The sequence below is a fragment of the Anarrhichthys ocellatus genome, unplaced genomic scaffold (genome assembly GCF_004355925.1).
Source record: "Anarrhichthys ocellatus isolate YVR2014 unplaced genomic scaffold, GSC_Weel_1.0 scaffold10, whole genome shotgun sequence".
In the NCBI taxonomy this organism is placed as follows: Eukaryota; Metazoa; Chordata; class Actinopteri; order Perciformes; family Anarhichadidae; genus Anarrhichthys; species Anarrhichthys ocellatus.
Window position 1 is genome coordinate 4,321,586 of NW_022280040.1, and position 21,223 is coordinate 4,342,808.

Genomic DNA, 21,223 nt, shown 5'->3' on the forward strand with positions numbered 1-21,223 from the left:
TGGTGGAGCTGAGGCAGACCTGGATCCGGTAGGCTGTAAGAGGGGGCAATGTCGGGAAGGCTGGCCTGCTCCAAGGCTCCCATGGACGGCGGTGTGTAGACGGAGTGCACCTGCCTGCTCATGTAGAGGCAGGGCGGCGGGCTGTGGCTGTAGTCTTCCAGCTGTGATCTCTGGTAGGCACAGGAGTCTTTAAAAACCTGAGAAGGATAATAATGATCTTCCCGATTCATGGCTTCCGAGGACCCGCACATGTACCGTACCTGCATGCGCCCTTCCTCGGCGTGGACCTATACTGCTCTACCTGTCTCTGGCGCAAACTGCGAGGCCCTCACGGCTCCGCACAGGTGTGTCACTCTGCCACCATGTGACTCTACAGAGCCAAAGCTATTGGTTTCACTGTTTGCAGACCCGTCGCCCTCAGTTTCCAGGTTATTCTGCAGCTTGTGGGATTGTTCGGTAAATTGAACAGCGCGTAAATCAATGCTACTCTGTAAATATCGCGACGTTTACCTGCCACCCACCTGTGTTTGCCCCCACAGCAGCACCAAACAGTGAACAGGTGAATCACTGAGACCTTGCCTCCAGAAAACTGCTGAAGTTCTTAATGGTCTAGCGCGCACGGAAGAACCCTGTTTCTCTTGCAGGACATGCAGTTTAGGATTGTCCTTACACAATATGTCATCGACAAATTTATATGGATACATCTCTCGTCTGCACTCTTTGGGCTGATAAATCGATATATGGTCGCAAACATTGGTTGACCTGCAAGATAAGAGACCTGCGGGGAGAGACAGTTGTCTTGGAAACTCGGATGCACCAAAGTCTGTTTCCACATTTTTTTTTTCACGTCTACACTTTTCTGACTTTTAAAATATACCCATTACACTTCTGTAAATGCATCATTTAACACAATTTAGCGAAAGTGGGCCCACGGCGATGACAAACACGGAGCCGCTGAAGGTCGCTGCACTCTCACCATGTTTGCTGGCCATTAGCCTTCAGCAGGTGTGCGTTCGCCCCATTAAACAACGGCTCTCGTGGTTAACCAATTAAGGTTGGAGTGAGCAACAGAACTCAATTAACCGGCGTGCGCGTGAGGCGCGTCTCAAAAAAACCTACGACCTCACCTGCGCGTTTATGCAACATTTTGAGCCTTTGCCACATGATCGGAGTGATTTAGCTATTTTTTTTCATGTAAATTGTAGGGCCTGCAGGACGACTTTTACCCTGATAGTGTGTATCAATAGTCTTATTTGCACAGAGTTCTTCAAAAGCAATTATGGCACTTTCCACAGTATCTTAATGGGGCACTCAGCGATGCAATAAAGTTCAAGTAAACCAATTCTATAGAAATCCCCCCCTGCACTATGGCTTAATGGTGTTTATATTTGATCGTTCTTTTAAAGAGGAAGGAAACAGTTAACCCAAGCGACGCTCCACTACAGTGGAGATGGACAACGTGATTTATGAAGCATGAGGGGCGTTAACCGCATTTAGCAGACTTTCCAGACACAGAATCTGGCATAATGGCTTAAGCGAGGAGTAATGCATTTTAAGTTTAGTATATAATAGATCGAGCGGTAATCATGACCACAGACAATGACAGTTGTCCATTTTATAAAACGCTGGTGGTGTGGAACAATAAAAGAGTGTATGCTTACACACATGGAGACCGGCCAAATGGATGCGAAAGGTTTCAACGCTTGAGCACATTTCCATCTGTTGTCCTGAAACCCTGGTGACCCCACTTAAACACATGGGAATATGCATGTGAGTTTAATCACTTGTACGTTATTGTCATTACAGCCTTATTGCTATTAATCCATTACTGGAGATTAGTTGTACACTAGGACACATGTAAGGAGTGTCAGGGTTTTTTTTTTTTCTCTCCTTTGACAAACAAATCAGTTTGTGATAGCCGGTAGGCCTATATACATGTCCAAAAAGTTAGACACGCGATAAAATGTGCTTACCTAGTGTGGCGACAGCAGCATGGCTTATGTAAACATTATGACGGGTGAGTGATGACAGAAGAATGGTAATGACCATATCATTGAAATCAAACCTCCTTCACTGCGAAACAGAATTACAACAGACCATGAGTCATGTGTGAGGAGAGGACAATAATGGCTTTAAAAACTTTTGTGAGAAATCACCCTGATTACGTGGGCTATAACGGCCACTTGGTAGTTTATTCACTGCAATTTAAGTGGAAAATCAGAAAAAAAAAAAAAGCTTAATCTTGGCTACTGGCTGAACATCATCTACCATCAGGAATAAAAACTTCAAACGTCTTCTCAGACAGGTGCACAGGTCAGTTCTCTCAGTCAGCTGGCAGTTCTGTGAGGTGTGTTAGCTGGTCAGTGAGCAGTTTCAGGAGTATCCACCTCTGTGCACCCTGAACAGGGAGTGGCCTCAGTAAAATCAGTGTTCCTCCGCCAGACAGAAGTCTTTATTCATGAAGTCTGTCTTTGTCTCTGTTCTGGCCATCCCTTCCATGTCTCCTGTCCCTGTTGTCTTTGTGTCTGTAACTCCTCTCTCTGTCTCTATCCGGCTTCTTATCTTTGTTATTGCAGCTGTCCCTGTGATGGTGTTTATGGTCTGCATGGCCCCCTGTACTTCTGTGATCTCTGGGAGGCGTTCTGCTGCGGTTGCGGCTTCTGTCCGGGGAGTCGCTCCTCAGGCGCCCTCTCGTGGCGGAGTGTCCGTCTCTGGACTCAGAGGTGCGCTGCTGCAGGCCGGTGGAGCGCAGGGTGTTGAGGAGGAAGCGCTTGTTGGTGCTCCGCAGGGGACACTTCAACCTGACAGGGGAGTGAACAGACACACTTTTAAACTCGGACACTTATCTCTGAGACCTTTGGGTGGTCATCACTGGCTTCTAGAAGGCATTATGTCTTTTCATTTAAAAAGGCCATGCGGATTAAGATACCCAGATATGTAACATCCTTAGTTCAAAGCTAATAACCATGACACCAGATGACAAAACATTTAAACGTTCTTCATAAGCTGGGCTGTAGCTACACTCAGGACATTGAGTTCATGTTCTCGTGATTTTTTTCTTGGAATTTTGGGGGTTTAGCAACCTGGAGGGAGTTACATTGATGATGAATGACCTTAATCAGATCATCTCTGAACAGGAATGCTACTGGTTTCCAGTACTATACACTAAATCATTGGAATGAACTGCAACACAAACTAAAGTTAGACACTCAATCCTCTGGGAGACCTTAAAGTTCCACTTGTTGATATTGCTAGAATATATATGTGACTGTTTTAAAATATACATGTGTGTGTGTGTGTGTGATTGATTTGTGTGACTGAATTGTCTTGTGTTGATGTATGTATGTAATTCGTTTTTAGTTTTTTTGTAAACAAGATATTGATCTCGAGAAGACTTCCTGAATAACCTAACTATTAACAATCCATTCAATTTGGTTTGACATTTTTAAATAATGACATTTTGGGGGGTGGGCAATAATTACACAAAATACAATTTTGACAAAACATGAGTAAACTCGAAATAATCATGTCCATTTCACTGTGAATATTCTGTTTTCCTAAAAGATATAATGTTATATTACGTGGAGCTATCTTTTGTACTAGAGTTATTTTGTAGGTTTGTCTCAGTATTGTTGAGTCTTATTGCAAGTATGTATCACTATCATTGTAGTATTTGCTTTTGAGGACATAAACTAACAAACTAGCTGAGAGTATAGCATGGACACAAGACAAAGTGAGCACAGACTAAATCTTAAAATACCACAAATAGGCAACACACTCAAGGAACAAACACTGCCCCAGTGTATGTACAGTTAGGCAGATAAGTAGCAGCCAAGTGTCCACAAATGACAGATGTGTGCCGGCTGATACAGATGGCGTGTCAAACACAGTGCTCACCATCCTGCAGGGCCCATGGTCTCTGCTCTCACTCGAGCCCTGTCAGTCTCCTTTAGGAGCTCCTCCACTGCACGCCTACGTAGATAAATAAAGACACACATGGGTCACGTGAAGGGGAGGAAATTGGGAGAAGTTGAGGACAAAGATAGCACAAAACCTCAAGGGGGAGCCAAGGGGAGAATAATTAAATGAAGTGAGAGAGAGGAGAGGAGACAGTGAATCATTAGTGAATGAATAAAGGACAGCGGCAGTGTCCTACTTTGACCCGAGTTGCTGAATCAGCAGAAGTATCATCAGAGGAGACTCACTCATTTAGCCGACCTTTAACCACACAGCACAGGCAGTGAATGGTGATTGTATTAGTGGAAGGGTTTCCTTACAACAGAGCAAATACAACAGCTGTCAACCAGAAATATCCCTCCCCTCTGACGGAGCGGTGCTACGGTTTTGACGGAAACTCGCTAGAAGTGTAAGCAGCTGTAACGTTACATACGTTAACTGAAGATAAACAGTTAAATAGTTACATACTTCTCCAGCTCATTGTCCTCTGCCATCGCCTCGTTATTAAATACACGTTGTTAAGACGTCAATTCAACTGAAATCTATGATTAAATGTTAATTGACGCTAGCATACATCTTTTTCTGTTTACTTCTCCGCGAGGTCCTTCAACCAAGGACCCTGTGATTTAAGCTGTCTGTACCGATGCCTGGTAGTTTCCAACAGTCACTTTCACGTATTTTTGTTACAAAACTGACACAAGAATGACATTAGAATGTGAGAAACTCAAAGCAACTATTAATGACTCACCTGCCAGTGAGATTTTTGTCAAATTGGCAACCAAAAGGTTGAACTTATTAACGGTGTATTTTTGTAGTACAACTAATGACTAGAAGATGTGTTAACTATGCCATTAAAATTTAAAAAAATATTCATTAGAGGTGCTTCAATAATAATGTGTTTTACCAACATACTCCAACACAAAAATCTTTCTTGACCGTTTATGGCAGTACAATGCAACCATTAATCTACATAGCAATTTATGGAACTTTTTGCATCCATTAAAACTCCAACTTTCACATCACAGTAATGTAGAATAGGTGAGTGAGGGTCACATTTTTTATTTCCATTTTCGAGATTTGTTTTGAGCAGGCCGTTTCGAAGCCACCTCTGATTCTGCTCTGGATTGACAGGTTTAGGCCCCGCCCACCCATGTTGACAGACAGCAGTGGGCGGGGCCAGCGCCGCCAAAGGCACGGGGGCGTTTTCGTGCGGTTTTGCGGAACGGGCCGTTGCGGTGAATGCGTGATTGAGGTCCCGCAGCTATTATTCGTTCCCCTCTTTGGGGCCGGAGTGCACGGCGCGGAGGAGCAGCCGGAGCAGGTAATATTACATCTGTTTATATTTAGTGGCTGCATGGACGGTGTCAGTGTGTGGCTTGCTTTGCATTGATATTGCCATTGTCGCCTCATCTGTCCTAGCTTCTCCGCTTGTGGAGGGTGGGATGGAGACAGACAGATGGGAACAATGATTACAAAAATGCACTTGTCTAATCAAATGTGTTCAACGCCTACGGGTAGCTAATGGATCATGACACTTCAGTTGGTGCCTTGCCAAGGTAAATCAGGACAATGACACTGGAAAAAAATGATTGGAATTATCAATTATATCAGTGTCAGTTTTTGTTGTTAGCATTGCATGCCTGACTGTTGTGAAAAAAACCAGCATATTGCAACAGACATTAAGGCCTGTTATTGAAAGTGGCTAACAGCCATTCGATTTTGTTTAAAGATAAGAGACGACGAGATGGGGGGTTTACATAAATGTAGGCTAAGCCGACAGGACCTGAGATTTTAAATCTGTGACCTAAAACATCATTTCATCTTATCTGAAAATGTCATTCCTGCAGGCGTTCATAGCTTGTCCCTGTGTTGTAAGATTAGATTGTCATCTCTGAAAAATGAAAAAATGAGCAGAGACAGGTGCAGGGCCAAAGACTGTTATTTATTAATATAGACAACAGTAGTGCAATGACAATAACAGCATGGCCTTGGACTCCCACGCACACACACAGTAGGACTAAAAGAGAGATAAGCATTTGCTAGTCTTCCTATGACTTGTGTAAAATAATCTGTTGCTACAGAGTCCAGCTATGTTTAAAATAGATTTAAGTGCTTTTCATGGCCGGGGCTCTAAACTGCTGCCACAGTGAAAACCGGAAGACTTTACTTATTGATAAAGACCATTCGCAGGATCTGGTACCTAAAAAGCTCTTGTGCATGTGTGCGTGTGTGTGTTTTTGCTTTCGTTTTTGTAGACTTATACTTGCGTTTCTACAAGTGTGTGTGTGTGTGTGTGTGTGTGTGTGTGTGTGTGTGTTTTGTGTGATGTGGTGATGTCACAGCTTTGTTATAGGAACAGAGAAGCCTTGTGTCCTCATGATTAATTCATGTCCAGCTGCGGGATGGAGACAGAAGCAGCCAGTCACACACAGACAGGAGCACGTACTTAAAGGAGGCTGAAATAAGTAACTACCGGTCTGGTAGCCATGGGAGACAGGAGAGACAGGTTGTCACAGAAATGGGTAGCAAAGGAGATGAGACGATAAAAAAAAAAAAAAGGAACCAAAGAGGGGCTCTCATCATCGTCTCCGCTGTCTGACACGCTTTCTGGCTGTACCAGGGAGGAGCAGAGCATCCTGCAGAGAGACACGCATCTGTTGTGTGGCTCCTCTGCATCCCTCTCCGGCTACACTCTGAATGTCAAGCCCCACTGAGCAGAACAGGCTCCGGGTCGTCATGGAGACAAGAGCAGACCCCTGCTGGAACAGAGGCAGGTAGTCACTGTGGCTCGGCCGGCCCGCTGTGAGCCGAGGCACGCCCTCTGCCGTCCACTGATTGCATCAGGCCCCACAGGGGGGGGGGGGGGCTCAGCTAATAGAGCGTCTGAAGGTCTGAATGGCTTTGGATGTGAAACACTGTGGAAATGATCAGTGCACACAGTGCATTAGCTCTGGGGACGCACTCTCCTCGCGGAGTGCTGTATTTCGAGACTTTGCTTTAGGCATGTTCTCTTTCTGTTGCAGAGTTGACTGAGTGCATCTACTGTAATGGCCTGGACTAAAAATATCAAGTTCGCTGTGGGGGAATGTGCAAAGAATTATTACTATTTTTCTTCTCTTCTTTGTTTTCATCTCTTTTCGTGGACTCGACTGCCTCTCGGAGCCTCACACATCCTCTCCTCTGTCTTATTTTATTTGTCTAGTTTTGTGCCCTTTTCAGATTGTTCCATCCCATTAATCTCTCTTGCACCTCTTCTTATTGCTTTTTCTTCTTCCCAGTTCGGCCCTCTGCTCTTTTTCACCCCTGGCCGGCACTATTTTTCCTCTCTGTTGCTTTCCCAATCCCAATTCCTCTGATCTGTGTCCTCTCTCTGCCTCAATCCCAGATAATTCCCTCTCTGTGGAATTGGAAGATTGTAGCAGGCGAGAGCAAAAGAGAGATTATACTGCCAGATTAGTGGACAGGAGCAGCAATACATAATCTCAGCACACTCACTGACACACACACACACACACACACACAGCGCCACTCGATCTCCTGCAGACACGTGGGTCCACGTGCACAAAGCATTTGCCACTTGAATAAATGCAAAAGCACATAATCAGACACTTGTTGTTTTTCTGCAAACAGCTGTTTAACCCACTTTCATTGCCCTCTGACCTGCAGGGTGATGAGCCATCAGCCACTGGGGGGCATCTGTCCTCTCTGCAACTTCTTCATCCTGTGAAGCTTATGGGATAGGAGTGCGTGTGCCCCTTCCCAAACACTGCAGCCCCACTGGAGTCATTTGTGCCAAAGCTGAGTTGCGTTGAAGGAGCAGAGATGGGCAGCCCGTGCTGCGAGGTGGGTCTAGCCGGGCCGGGGGAGCCAGCCTCGGAGGCTCTGTGTCCCGAGTGTGGCCAGATCCACCGCAGCTGGGAGAACCACCTTTTCAACTACCGTCTGGAAGTGGACGACGACCTGGTGTGCCACATCTGCCTGCAGCCGCTGGTGCAGCCGCTGGACACGCCGTGCGGACACACCTTCTGCGCCCGCTGCCTGCGTAGCTTCCTCCAGGAGAGGGACTTCTGCCCGCTGGACAGGACACGGCTGCAGCTGCAGGCGTGCCGCAGATCCAGCATACTGGTGCACAAGCTGCTGGACAAGATGTCCGTGTCCTGCCCTCTGACCCCCGTCTGCTCCCTCAGCATGCCACGATGTGACCTGGAGGCACACCTCAAACACAGGTAATAAAGCCTGCATACACACATAATAGATGTATGCTTACATGAGAGCTGTGTGCAAACGCTATAAGCATACATTGCAACCACGATTTCACAAGCCTTAAATATGTAATGTAGCTTTGTTGTAGCTGCATTTGAATCAATCAGACAATCAACAAAGACACTTGTTAAAAGTGTTTGACCTTTATATGTGAAAGTATTAGTCAATTTATAACTTAGTTGATTGACAGACAATGAGTGTTTTCTAGCTTCTCCGAAGTGAGGATTTGTCTTCTGTGGTAGTTAACTTAATACTTTTGGGTATTGAGCTGTTGGTCGGAGCAATCAAGCATTTGGAAGTCATCACTTTGGGCTCTGGGAAATTGAAAAAATTATTCTCCATTTTCTGACATTTTGTAGACTGAACCATTCATCTATCAATGTCGAATATAATTAACGACTTAAATAAAGACAACACTAGTTGCCTTTATATAACCCCTCCTTCCTCACGATTAGCGTGTTTCTGCCGGTAACCTTTGGAGATATCATAGTTCTTGGTCCAGAGCGGTGAGACTTGACCTTAAGGGTTTTACACTTTGGCTTTTGGCCCATTCGGACCAGGTGCTGTGAGACCCTGTGGGGATTATTGGGCTGTATAGGTCATGTGACGGGGGATTAGTGGTTCCCTACTGCAGTCATGGGTTGACGGACCAGGAGCTCCATATTCTCATTCTGCAATCATGCTGAGCAACTTCAACACCAGAGACCTTTTCAACCATTTCTTCTGTGAGACAGCCAAAGGCAACCCTGGCCTGTGGTGAGTCGAACCTGGCGGGATATGAGACAGCGTGACTCGGGGTGGCACAAACCTTTCTCTCACCGGTTTCCTCTACCTTTCCTTCTGCGTGTCTCTCAATGTCATTTCTTTCTTGCTCTCTCTTTCCTGCTTTTCTTTGTTGCCCTGATGATGTGTGTGTATTTGTCTATGTATCAGAGTTGTCGAAGGGAACCCGGGTTAGGCTGTGATGATGGAAGTTGTGTACATTTTGAATATGAGAGGATATCAAAATAAATGTAGAAATGTTTGTACATAGCGATTAACTTTGCTTGGTTCAAAAGAGAGGTCGACTGAGAGTGGATTTTTAACGGATCATATAATAAGGACAGTTTGGAGCAGCTATCAGCCACTTTCTGAGCCCAGTTTCACCGACGCAGATCAATCAATCAGCCTCTAGTACAAATGTTTTGGTCAGAACATTTGTGTAATGGTATAACAAGTACAGTTGTGAGGACTAGTATCATCAGGGTTATTTATTTGGGAGGAAACTTCTATTTGGGACATTTTTTTAAAGATGGTATCTGTTGCTAAAGAGACATCCATTTGTTTGTTGACTGGCAATCAGGTGACTGCCTAACACCTCAGTTAAGTCAATAAGATTTTCCTTAATAAGCTCACACTAACGAGCTATTGCTGGGAAGGTGTTAAAAGCTTTTCCGAGTCAGCTGTTTTTACAGGAGACCACTGCTAAATACTTTATTTTAATTATTAATTCTTTATGTATTTAAAGCAATACTAACTTTTACTGAATGGCAGCCGCTGTAGCTACAATTACAGGACAACATTAAATGGTAAAACATAGTGTTACAGTAGCACGAGTAGAGAAGACGTCATTTAAAGTAAGTGAACGGACTCGGTTAATAACATGAGTTACACATCAATATATGTCTAAAGTTAGCCAAAGTTAGCTAACATTAGCCACCGTAATCCACTGGTCACACCAGGCTAAAGAGGCTTTAGCAGCAAGACCCAGTCTATCTAAGTGAGTATGTGTGCAGCTGTTTCATTTGTGAGAATATTAATGTTTCAAAATTCACACTTTAAGAAAAGACAGAGTTCTCTATTCACTGTACAGCTGCAGCCAGATCAAACTTTATCGTCAACAGTCTCCTTGTTAATCAATCACATCTGCAGAAGGGTACATCTCAGCGAAGGATGTGCACATTATGTGGGTGTAGAGAAGACAAGGAAAGATGGTTCGAGAGCGATCGAACAAGGTCACTGTGAGGACTAGCATGACATTTTTAGTAAAGATTAAAACTCTGGCCAACGTGGGTTTGCGCTCCCCTATCCTGCAGACTTAAGGTCTAAGATAACAGGAGCCAAGAGAGGTCACTGGACGTTAGATTAAAAGACGAGAGTGCCAAGCCACAGTGTTCCACTGTGATCAAGGTGGGCTGGTTGATCGTATTACTCATGGTGTGAGAACTGAGAGACTTTCACTGTTCTTATAAAAGGCTCCACATGAGCTCCACCTGTTCCAGTTTTACATATTGGATAAAAAAGATGATCCTTTTTTCTCGTCTTGGTCTTGAAGGGAAAGGGTCAAAGGTAGATGTAGAAGAAAATTAGCAATTAGAAAATAAATGGTGAGTGTAAAATTACATCAGGCCACATATAGCATTACAAGAGCAATATTTTAAATATTGCAAGAGCAAAGAAGCGTGGGACAGCGATGTCAGTTTTCCATGGTCCTGTTTTCTAAGAAGAAAGGTAATGAAGTGTAGAAGCATTTAAATTATTTAACCAGCTTATAGCTGCCACTTAGAGTAAATACTTAGGAGTCAATTAAGGGTGACACCACATTGATCTGTGTTTATTTTTAATTGTCTTACAGTGAAGACTTTCTATTTGTGGGACATAATTGATGCATCTGTCACCACCAGAGTTGTGTTTGTTTTCATGGAAAGGAAATCTCAGAGGGGCTGAACTTTCATTAAATCTGTCATTAAAGAATTATTTAAGTAATCTATAAAGCAAAAATACCTAACTTATACTGGTTTTCACTTCTCAAATGTGAATATTTGTATCTGTTTTATATCATTGTAAATTGAATATTTTCAGGTTTTAGACTGTTCGTTGGTTGAAACAAGCAAACTCAAGAGTCATGGATTTTGAATTTCCCTAGTTTCAATTAATTTTGAAAAAAACAATTGGTAGAAAATGTGTTTTCACAGCCTACACATGTATAAATGTGTTTGACATGGAAAGCACACAGATATACTCAATTTACACAGTATACATATGGTAACATGTAAACATCCCCTCATATCTTATAATAATAATCGTGAGTGCACTCCTGCATCAAAGGAATATAAAGAAATCAAGATTTGCAGGAATTATATCAGTGAGCCTCCATCATTGAGACCTCTCCAACAAAAATCTCTTCTTCACTGAATCCCTCCCAGCTCCACGAGACCGTGCACTCTGACCTTCTCTAAGGAGGGGACACACAAAAAGAGACTCTCCCTGATGGGATCAGTTGCATCACATTAAATAAACTGATGCTGAACCTGATTTTCTTTACACGTCAGATGGACTAACAAACTGACGCCTGTTGCTTGGTGAAAGGTGTCCCGGGACGAGGTGTCAGCAGATGAACGTGGAAGGCCTGCGATGTGAGAGCGGGGATGAGCGAGCAATGGTGACCAGCCCTCCCAGGTCGCCCCGCTCCCCGCAGACAGAGCTGAGGGACCGCACACCCTCTCCACCCTCCGGACCTAATGACACCAGCGGCAATGGGCCCGTGTGGACGGACGACGCCGGCCTCGACAACCCTGCCTTTGAGGAGAGCACGGAGGAAGAAAGTGAGTGGATCCGCTGGCCTTGTACGAAGTGAAGAGATTTAGGTTCTTAATGCAGTTTAGATTGAGATAAAAATGATGAGAAACAGAAGAAATGGCATCCCCGTCTTCATGCCCCTCTGTCTCTAGGTGTGATAAGGTTGGAGTGTGTGGTCCCCAGGGTGAAGCGGCCCCTCAGCAATCCCTGCATCCACCTCCTCCGCTCTGTCAGCTCCACCTCCTCCGGCTGGGACTGCCCCGAGTCTCCGCCTCTCTCCGCTGAAGAGGGTATGACATCACTTCCTTTGTTTATCTGAGCATCTTCCTAAAGGGCTGAATACTAGAGATCGGAGATATTGCAGCTTCTCGCGTTGTAAGAGCTGTAATCTTAGACGACCGGATAATCACATTCCGGCAACGTTAGGAAGATGTGGAAATTAGATTTTGAAATGCAGCTGTGTAATGTCATCTGTTTGTCCATGAAGGCTGTGTGAAGTTGCCCTCGCTTCCTGAAGGAGAGATAACTGCCATTGAGGTCCACCGGGCGAACCCGTATGTTGAGCTGGGCATCAGTGTGGTCGGGGGAAATGAGACGCCTCTCATCAACATCGTGATTCAGGAAGTGTACAGAGACGGGGTCATCGCACGAGACGGGAGGCTGCTGGCCGGGGATCAGATACTACAGGTAAAACACGACTGGGCCGATTTAGGGCTTCGTTTGAATTATTAGTGGTTGTTATCTCTCAAGATTTGGTTAACAGTAGCTGTTATGGCAGACAGTAGTACAGTATTGTATAATATAATCGTGATTTACTACCTTTTGTGTGTATTTGAATTATTTCTTTCTATCCTATACCTCGCAAACTATCTTGTTCACTGTCTCCTAAATCTATTATCATCCTACCTATACTATTTAAAGGTACTCTAATCAATATTTTTATATTCATAATGGATCACATTACTACTTGTATGTGAGAGGGGTGGCTCATAAAGTCAAATACACAGAAAAGGGGTCATCCAGCTCTGCAGTTTCTCCTCGACTCTGAGGAGCGTTTTAGCATCTTGAGCTCATTGTTTTGGTTTTAAAGCCCACAACTTTAATGTTTTGTTTCACTCTCACCGCTTTCATCAACCTTATTCTCAGTCGCAGCAGACAGCTGTTTTCAGGAAGGCAGACAATCTAAGACTGCCTGGTGAAGATAGTGGAGCATTTAGCAACTAAAGAACCAAATATTTTTCTCAAAACAAAAATGTGAGTGAATATTGGACTTACATTTGTAAGAAGACTTCAAAAGAATGCTAATGCCATTGACCAAAAAATCAATTAATGCAGGTTTAAACACTAAATGACCATAATTTCATCTGACTTATTTTTCTCCCAAGGTGAACAATGTGGACATCAGTAACGTCCCCCACAGTTTGGCCCGCTCTACACTGGCACGCCCGTGCACCACTTTGCAGCTGACTGTGCTCAGGGAGCGTCGTTGTGCCTCCCGGGCACCTCCCTCCTCTTCCTCCTCCACCCCGGCTGTGCCCCACGCCCCTTGCTCCACCCCTGAGGGCGCCCCGTCCAGCCCTGCTACCCTGAGAATCACCCTACACAAGAGGGACTCCGCAGAGCAGCTTGGCATTAAGCTGGTAAGGCGAACAGATGAGTCAGGAGTGTTTGTGTTGGATCTGTTGGAGGGAGGCCTGGCAGCGAAGGATGGCAGACTGAGGAGTAATGACCGTGTGTTGGCGGTCAACGACCAGGACCTACGCCACGGCACCCCGGAGCAGGCTGCACAGATCATACAGGTGGGGGTTTCACTAAGTCACTCAGGCTTCTTTTGGTATTAGTTAGAAGGAAAAACATGAACAACAAAGTAGAAAATGTGAGTGAGAAGTAAGGTCCCTAAAAGACTCAAACTCTGTCTTCGTAGGCGAGTGGAGAGCGAGTCCACCTGCTGATTGGCCGACCCACCAAACCAACTCCTCCTCCACCGCAAAAGTCAGGCTTCACCAGAGACCTCTACTGCCTTGATCACTTCCTGCCTAACCACAGCGCTACCCCGAGCCCTGTGCCAATACACCTCTCCCGCACCAGCACTCACAGAGTGAGCGAACGTGTTGTGTGTGTGTGTGTTTGTCCACATAGGTCCGATTGTGTATTTGGGGGTATTTTGACAGTTTTATATGATTTTGCATCACCGACATGTAAGTGTTGGCATTTTAATATTACGTTGGAGGAATGTAGTTAATAATGCAGTGTGATCAGGGCTCATTATTTTTTCTGTTTTTTTTTTTTGTCAAATAATTTATTGCTATTTAGTTCAAATATGGAATAGCAGGTGAATTTCAGTGAGAAAAACAGACTTTGAAACATTTAATTAGTATTAAAAACACCATTTGTTTTTATACTTTTAGGGACTCGTCTGCGTTTTCCCCCCACTTTTTATTTAATCAGTTTAAACAAGTTGGCTCCTTTGAAAGGTGTGGGTAATGTTTGGTGAAAATGAGTAAAAACGGACAACAATGCATAGAGTAAGTATATGCATTTTCTGTGTTAGTGACTGAAACTGTGTTTGTTTGTGCGTGTGTTGCCTCTGTGTGATTATACCCAGGACCTTTCCCAGTGTGTGACCTGTAAAGAGAAACACATCACTGTGAAGAAGGAGCCCCTCGAGTCTCTAGGCATGACTGTTGCAGGAGGGCGGGGCAGTAAGAGCGGGGAGCTGCCGATCTTTGTGACCAGCGTCCAACCACACGGCTGCTTGTCGAGGGACGGGCGAATCAAACGAGGTGAGCACTCCCTCAGAAATGACAAGAACAGGACCAATTTCATATCAAAAACATTGCATCAGAAACTACAGCGTCTTCTTCCTCTCTCATCCAGGTGATGTCCTGCTGAGTATTAACGGGCAGGACTTAACGTACCTGAGCCACAGTGAGGCAGTGGGCACCCTGAAGGCCAGCGCTGCCTCGCCCTCGGTGCAGCTGCGGGTGCTGGAGGTCAGCATGGTGGAAGAGCTCGACCCCGACGAGCTGCTGCCTCACACACATGACAGTGACTTCGATGCCAACTGGTCCCCTTCGTGGGTCATGTGGCTGGGCTTACCCAGGTGAGTGCGTGATTGTTCGGGATTTAAATGGGCTTTTGTGCTGTTTGAATATTATGACGATGTAATGCTTTGATGCATTGATAAGACTTGCTATGAATACCTTTACAGGCCATCCTGAATGTACTTGTTGTCATGTGAGGTTGTAGTAATGATTGGGTGTCATGTTGAACTCTGACACAAGCATGAACAGGTTTCTACCTGCTTCAGACTGATACTGAGAGTGCTTCCTCTATTTTTCACTTTTTCTTCTTGGTGCCTGGATGATATTAACATATGAGATGATAAACATGTTTTTTATATATACATATATATATATATATATATATATAAGCAGCAAATACACGGTGAGATGTTGCCAACATCACACGTCACCATATATATATATGTATATCAGTGCATGATATTGTTTGTCCATGTTAATTATTCACATTTTCAGGCTTGGACTGGACTTTGGGCTAGTTGTTACTTCGATTGTCTGGTTAGATATCATTTTATAATTAATGCAATTATTTATTTATTTTTATATTATTACAAATAAAAATGTTATTGTTTTTTTTTTTTAATAAGGGTATCATGGTCTATTCAACTGGATGAAAACAATGTTTCCTGTAGGTTTTAGAAATGTTTTATAAATGCATGCCCCACATGCAGATATTTTCCGCTTTTAATAGATTTTAAGAGTCACAATAGACATTTATTAAAATATGAAGCATCAACTTTGCTTCTTGAAAGACAGAGACCATCTGTACTATCACTTCTCTCTGTTCTCCTCCTGCAGCTACCTGCACAGTAGTCATGAGATTGTACTGCGGAGGAGCCACCCGGGCAGCTGGGGCTTCAGCATCGTAGGGGGATACGAGGAAAGTCACGGCAACCAGGCGTTCTTTATCAAGACCATCGTCCTCGGCACACCTGCGTACTACGACGGCCGCCTCAAGTGAGTCATCAGTTGTTCATCACGTGACAGGCTGCGGCTTCCATTAGCGGTGAATTAGCAGGTAGATAAACTGACCTCCAGTTGGTGATTGATAAGGGTGGCGTGATGATAAGCCACGCCTACTGAGTTTATTACATTACATTTTGTTTGGTTTCTTATTTTCTGTGTTAACTATTTATTTTAGAACTATACCTTTTAATATGAAACAACTGCAAGTTGATCATTAAAATTCATTATTTTTGTTTGAGTAGTTCGAGACTAAAATGCTCAAACAGACATTTTGGGTCCTGCATTTGCGTATCAGTTGTAAAAGGTTAAAATATTCACCGTACTCTTATTTTTCTCTCTTAAATATTGTTTCATTTTTGTTTTGAACTTGATAGGCATGCCATGTTTGCTCTGTCATCAGGTATCTTATCTATTGTCATAATGCAATCAGCTACCAATAAAACAAAAATGATTCAGTTTGACATATGATAGGAATATAACTTATTATAAAATCATATAAATGCATTATCTATCTTAGGTTCAAAACAAGGTAAACACTGTTCTGCATTTCAAAAGTAGAGGTAGAACATTTAGTGAGTAGACACTTCTCTGGAGGATTCACTAATTTATCAGAAAGTTTTACATGTCCCAAAGATATATTTCTGTTCAATTTAAATTGCCACAACTGAACTGGGGTTATATTTCTCTGTATATTGTCTGTCTCGCAGTAAAGAAAATACATTATGGACCATTACCTTCTAAAATAATTAAAAGCTAGTCTATTTAGATTTGATGTTTTTCTTATTGCCAACAAATCCCACCAAAACACAACAATAAATTGACCCTACTAAAACGTATAAGTAGCCAAAGCTTGATAATCCTGTGTGCCATTGAGCTCCATTGTTGTCCAAAAACTATTAGAAACACACCAATAAGCACCGTTGCACTGAGTGACATGTTCTGTCATTATAATGAACACGTTTATTTTCAGTCAATCTTACATACACCATCCTGCTGTCAGAAATACTCACTAGAATACTAGACGTGCATTTGCTCTATTATTTGCTCTTGTTTAAGTGATTTTTGCAGAAATGTATTGTTCCCATCTATTTTAGAAACTTACTTAACCTATTAAAAATTAAATATACTTATAAAAGATTTGTCTTTGTAGGATTGAACAGACTCAGGGCTGAGAGCCAAAGAAAGGATCAGAAAGTACATTTGTGGTCTAACTAAGTGCAACCAAAAATGTGTTACAGTATATATTTATATGATTATTTCTGTGATTTATCAAATTACGTTTGGTCTAAATGTTAGGAAATGTTCGTCACAATTTCTCAGAGGTGGTCTTTAAATCGGCTGTTATATCTGATTAACAGTCAGATATTCACTTATCAGAGAAAACCATTTTAAAAAACAGTAAATATTCCCATATGAGATGCTGGAACTTATTCATTTGAGTTTTTGCTTAAAAAAAAAAAAAAAAGTTACCATCGATCGATTAATGGACACCAAATATCATTCCATAATGTAGAGCTGTTTGAATGGCATGTCACGTTTAATATACATACTGACTTGTGGTGTCTCTCTAGGTGTGGGGATATGATCGTGGCAGTCAACGGCCTGTCGACAGCAGGAATGAGCCACTCGGCGCTGGTGCCCATGCTGAAGGAGCAGCGCAGCCGGGTGGCGCTTACTGTGGTCTCCTGGCCTGGCAGCTTGGTATAGCCGGGCCAGACCATAAGCAGGCTGCGCACCACACAGAATGTTCTATATTGGGAACGACCTTGGCCAAAGTGAACTGGTAAACGCTACTGTACATCGCTCCATAACGGGCTTAATCCAGGACCAAAAGCATTCAGAACTGTAATAGACCCAGCAGGACCAAGCCTGTCCTGTCGGGAACTGATCCAGATCGTGGCACGTCACTCGACAGACTGCACTCACAAACACACTGCTGTGTTCATATGGTCATGTTGTCATCACTCCCGCAGGGAGAAATGGTACTGCAACTGTTGAACAGGCGATCAGTGCTGTGCTCACCTCACCAGGCAGTTGTAGAATCCAGGGCTGTATCCATTCAGCTGGATGCATCGTTGCAGGTAGAGATAGAATATTAAAACTTAAAAAGTAGCCTTTGATCCTCTGTCAGAGGATAACAACCTGTAATCACTAGATTTTCTGCAACATCAGCGTTGCATCCAGCTGAAGAAGCCTCAGGCCTTATTAGAAACCTGCCGCACCCTGGGGGCTCGACTGCCCGAAGGCCTCATCACCATGACAAACCAGCTGTCACATCAGCCGGAGTTTTATACATGTGTGTGAATGTGTGTTCTGATTGTTTAATAAACATTTCCTTCGAAGGATAAATGGCTCCACAGCGTGCTTTTAAACCTTGCTGGTGGGAATTCTCAGTTAACATGCTTATATGAAAGAGGGCTAGTATAGTGCTGCATTAACAAGGCTTTATTTTCACAAACAAAGTATATTTAACAAAAAATTATGGGATTTGCGTCACCATTAATTAACCCATCCAAGCAGATATTCATATAATGCAGCCTCAAGATGTCTCGTCCTTTAAAGTTGTATTGCGCAGCTCCTCAGCAAGCTCGTTGGTCTCTGCTCGTTTGGCTGCAGCTGCCACACTGACCTGCAGAGCCAGACGCCAGGGCTGGTTCTTTTTAGGATGCAGTTTCTGCAAGGGGCGACAAAAATAAAAATACTTACAAGGACGAGGCAAGAAAAGACAAACTCACTGTTAAAAAAAGAAAACCAGAAACAAAAGTTGACAAGGACACATTACCTTCAGCTTTTTCTTTGCTGGGTCATGCACCGCTCCATGTCGCCACAGGCTCTCCTGATTAATAATGAGAACAGTTACCAACTACACTGCATCAGGAATGCAATAGATCAAGACAAACAAAACATCAAGCAACAGACACGGTGCGTCTAACCATGTGTATAGTTTCAGTTTTTAATGTGCTCATTTTTTTTTTTTTTAATATCTGCCAGTTGCAACCATGAAAGTGTAATACTGCAATATGCAGTTAAAAAAAAAAAAAAAAAAAAAAAAAAAAAAAAAAAAAAGTTCCAGATAAAAACTGTTCTCCATCTGGCAAGGTCAAGCTCATCATTGCTGCCATTAAAGATGTAGTTTCTCTGAGCACCATTAACTAAATATATTCACCTCTTGTTGTATTGGGGTTGCAGCAAAGTGCCAATGTGCAGATGTCAAAGCTTTTAGCAAGTAAATGACAAACTATTACCATGACCGCATCCCACTAGTTAGAGGATGTAGTTTGTGATTTAGAGCAACACTTAATATCATTGAATTAAAGTGAAAGTTTACCTTCATGGCGAAGCTTTTCTCACAGCCAGCATATGCACAGCTAAAGGGCTTCTTGCCCTCATGGTCTCCCAGCACATGATTCTCCAAGTTGAAGCGACGAGTGAACTTTTTACCACAGTCTCTCTTTGGGCACAACAGCTTCCTCCTCTCCCCGGAGTGGACACGCAGCTCATGCTGGCGCAAGAACCACGCATTGTTGAACAGCTTTTCACACTCTCCACACGGCACCTTGACTGAGAGCAAAGTCATTAAAATACAGTTGCTTTGCGTCATGAGTCGCAGGGTATACATGCGATGCACCGCAACACCTTACACATTCATACCTTTATGTTCTTTTCTGTGCTTCAGATATTCTGTCCAAGTCTTTCCCTGGAAAGGACATGCTTCAATCTCACAAGGGTAACCTGCAGCAGAGAGTTTTGTTAAACACATGCCAATTCATTTTTTTTTTTTATAAAAAGCTTCTGATCATCAACCAACCTTCATGCACTTTCACATGATGCTTTAGTTTTCCATTAGAGGGAAGTTCTCTTGTGCAGCCACTGATAGTACAACTACATCAAAAGATAAATAAGATTTGGTTTGAGATGGCCAAGAACAGATACAAAGCTCAGTTATTCTTGCATCGGATGTTTAGCCGCTCACCGAAACAGCAGAAGCTGGTGTTGCTCACACTTATGGGCCTTCAGTTGGTTCCTCTTGTTGAAATCCCTTCCACAGCCCTGATGGTCGCACTGAAAGACAATAGGCCCAAAAGCAAGCCAGTGCAGCTTAGTAAAACCCAACGAGAAAAAAGCCAAACAGAAGAAAACATTAAGATGATTGTACTTGATATCGCTTCTCCTGGTGCTGGTGCACTCGAGCCATGTGGTTCTTCATGCTGGCATTTGTGACAAAGACCTCAGAGCATCCGTCAGCCAGACACCTGGAGACCAGAGCAGGTAACCGTTCAAAGCAAACACAAAGGTTACATTTTACCATTTCAAATAGTGAATATAGAGGCTTACTTGTGTGGTTTCTCCCCACTGTGATTGAGCGCGTGTCTGGTGAGTTGATAACGAGTGCAAAAGCTCTTGTCACAGTTCTCACAGGAGAATGGTTTCTGAAGTTAGGGAAACATTTGACACATAATCCCACCAATTAAAAACACATGAACTGTTACGATGTGTCCACTTGGTCTTTCTCGTGTCGTGTGCTCCGTTTGGCTTCTAGTAGTTCACTTACCAATCCAGTGTGTTTGCAAAGATGAGCCTCTAGCTTCCATGACTTACTGAATGTAGCTTGACAATCAAAAAAAGAGCAAACGTAGCTTTTTTGACTTCCCAACCTCTCCCCCATCTTCAATAAGAGATCCTAGATGTGGCTTTGTGGTCACAGACAAAACTAGTTGTAAAGGGGCAGGACACTTACTGACCTACAACCAGCAGCTCACCTGTGCTTCATTTAACTTATTGGACCGTACCAATTAGAGCAGGAGAGGGGGTGTCCTGAAACTGAAGAATATGCAATAGATTTGAGATGTAATGATCTTTACTGCAATAAATGGATATGCAAAACTTTACACACCTTTTAAAACTAATGTTCAGCTGTGCAGGATTGTAGCACAGGTGATGCATGTAAGCTGCTAGAAAATTATTTAGGCCACTGAATTTAATAGTGATCCCACTGATCACTATTTCCTCCACATTGATTGATTGAGGCTTTAAAAATGTCACCCAGGCTCCTTGCAGTATAGGATATGTGTCCCTATCTGCTGATCTGCTGTGTGTACATGGTGCGCAAGTAGGGAGAGAGGCGACTGTCTGTCTCCATTAATCACACACACACACACACAGACTTTACTGCTCTAATCTTAATCTTATCAATGCTCCAGTATTGTTTTCTGATAGCTGTGATTTATTGTTGTCAGAAAATAGTCTTCAGTGAGATCCTTGGTGACCCACAGATGTGAAGCTAAATCAACCTTTCTCAGCTGTTAGAGCGGCACTGTGTTTGAAAGAAGAAATGGCACATTCTTCCTCTTACAAATGGAAAATTCAATTCACAAGCAATGAGACCCACCATTGTT

General features: G+C 43.3%; 3 protein-coding genes across 7 annotated transcripts; 1 reads left to right on the forward strand and 2 right to left on the reverse strand.

Moving 5' to 3' along the window:
- Nucleotides 1–1,600: 1,600 nt before the first annotated feature.
- si:ch211-140b10.6 (protein POLR1D) lies at nucleotides 1,601–4,554 on the reverse strand. Its single transcript, XM_031850349.1, has 3 exons — nucleotides 4,426–4,554; nucleotides 3,898–3,972; nucleotides 1,601–2,801 (listed from the first exon to the last, which is right to left on the reverse strand). The coding sequence occupies exons 1-3, from the start codon at nucleotides 4,449–4,451 to the stop codon at nucleotides 2,453–2,455; spliced, it is 450 nt and encodes a 149-aa protein (XP_031706209.1). The 5' UTR covers nucleotides 4,452–4,554; the 3' UTR covers nucleotides 1,601–2,452.
- A 611-nt stretch (nucleotides 4,555–5,165) lies between these two features.
- On the forward strand, nucleotides 5,166–18,176 carry lnx2a (ligand of numb-protein X 2a). Of its 5 annotated transcripts, none has more exons than XM_031850238.1 (11): nucleotides 5,166–5,278; nucleotides 6,300–8,183; nucleotides 11,569–11,804; nucleotides 11,931–12,068; nucleotides 12,266–12,465; nucleotides 13,164–13,577; nucleotides 13,703–13,876; nucleotides 14,384–14,561; nucleotides 14,656–14,881; nucleotides 15,660–15,818; nucleotides 17,399–18,176. In XM_031850238.1, exons 2-11 carry the CDS (start codon nucleotides 7,780–7,782, stop codon nucleotides 17,532–17,534), a joined length of 2,265 nt encoding a protein of 754 aa, XP_031706098.1. In that variant the 5' UTR covers nucleotides 5,166–5,278; nucleotides 6,300–7,779; the 3' UTR covers nucleotides 17,535–18,176. The 5 variants fall into 5 exon arrangements, with proteins under 5 accessions (XP_031706098.1, XP_031706097.1, XP_031706099.1 ...); XM_031850237.1 differs by having other exon boundaries at nucleotides 7,624–8,183; XM_031850239.1 differs by lacking the exon at nucleotides 5,166–5,278 and having other exon boundaries at nucleotides 5,297–6,731; nucleotides 7,624–8,183.
- A 78-nt stretch (nucleotides 18,177–18,254) lies between these two features.
- gtf3ab (general transcription factor IIIA, b) lies at nucleotides 18,255–20,583 on the reverse strand. The gene is made up of 9 exons (XM_031850242.1): nucleotides 20,380–20,583; nucleotides 20,163–20,257; nucleotides 19,984–20,080; nucleotides 19,801–19,889; nucleotides 19,636–19,709; nucleotides 19,479–19,559; nucleotides 19,156–19,388; nucleotides 18,610–18,663; nucleotides 18,255–18,501 (listed from the first exon to the last, which is right to left on the reverse strand). Exons 1-9 carry the CDS (start codon nucleotides 20,491–20,493, stop codon nucleotides 18,367–18,369), a joined length of 972 nt encoding a protein of 323 aa, XP_031706102.1. The 5' UTR covers nucleotides 20,494–20,583; the 3' UTR covers nucleotides 18,255–18,366.
- Between the last annotated feature and the right edge of the window lie 640 nt (nucleotides 20,584–21,223).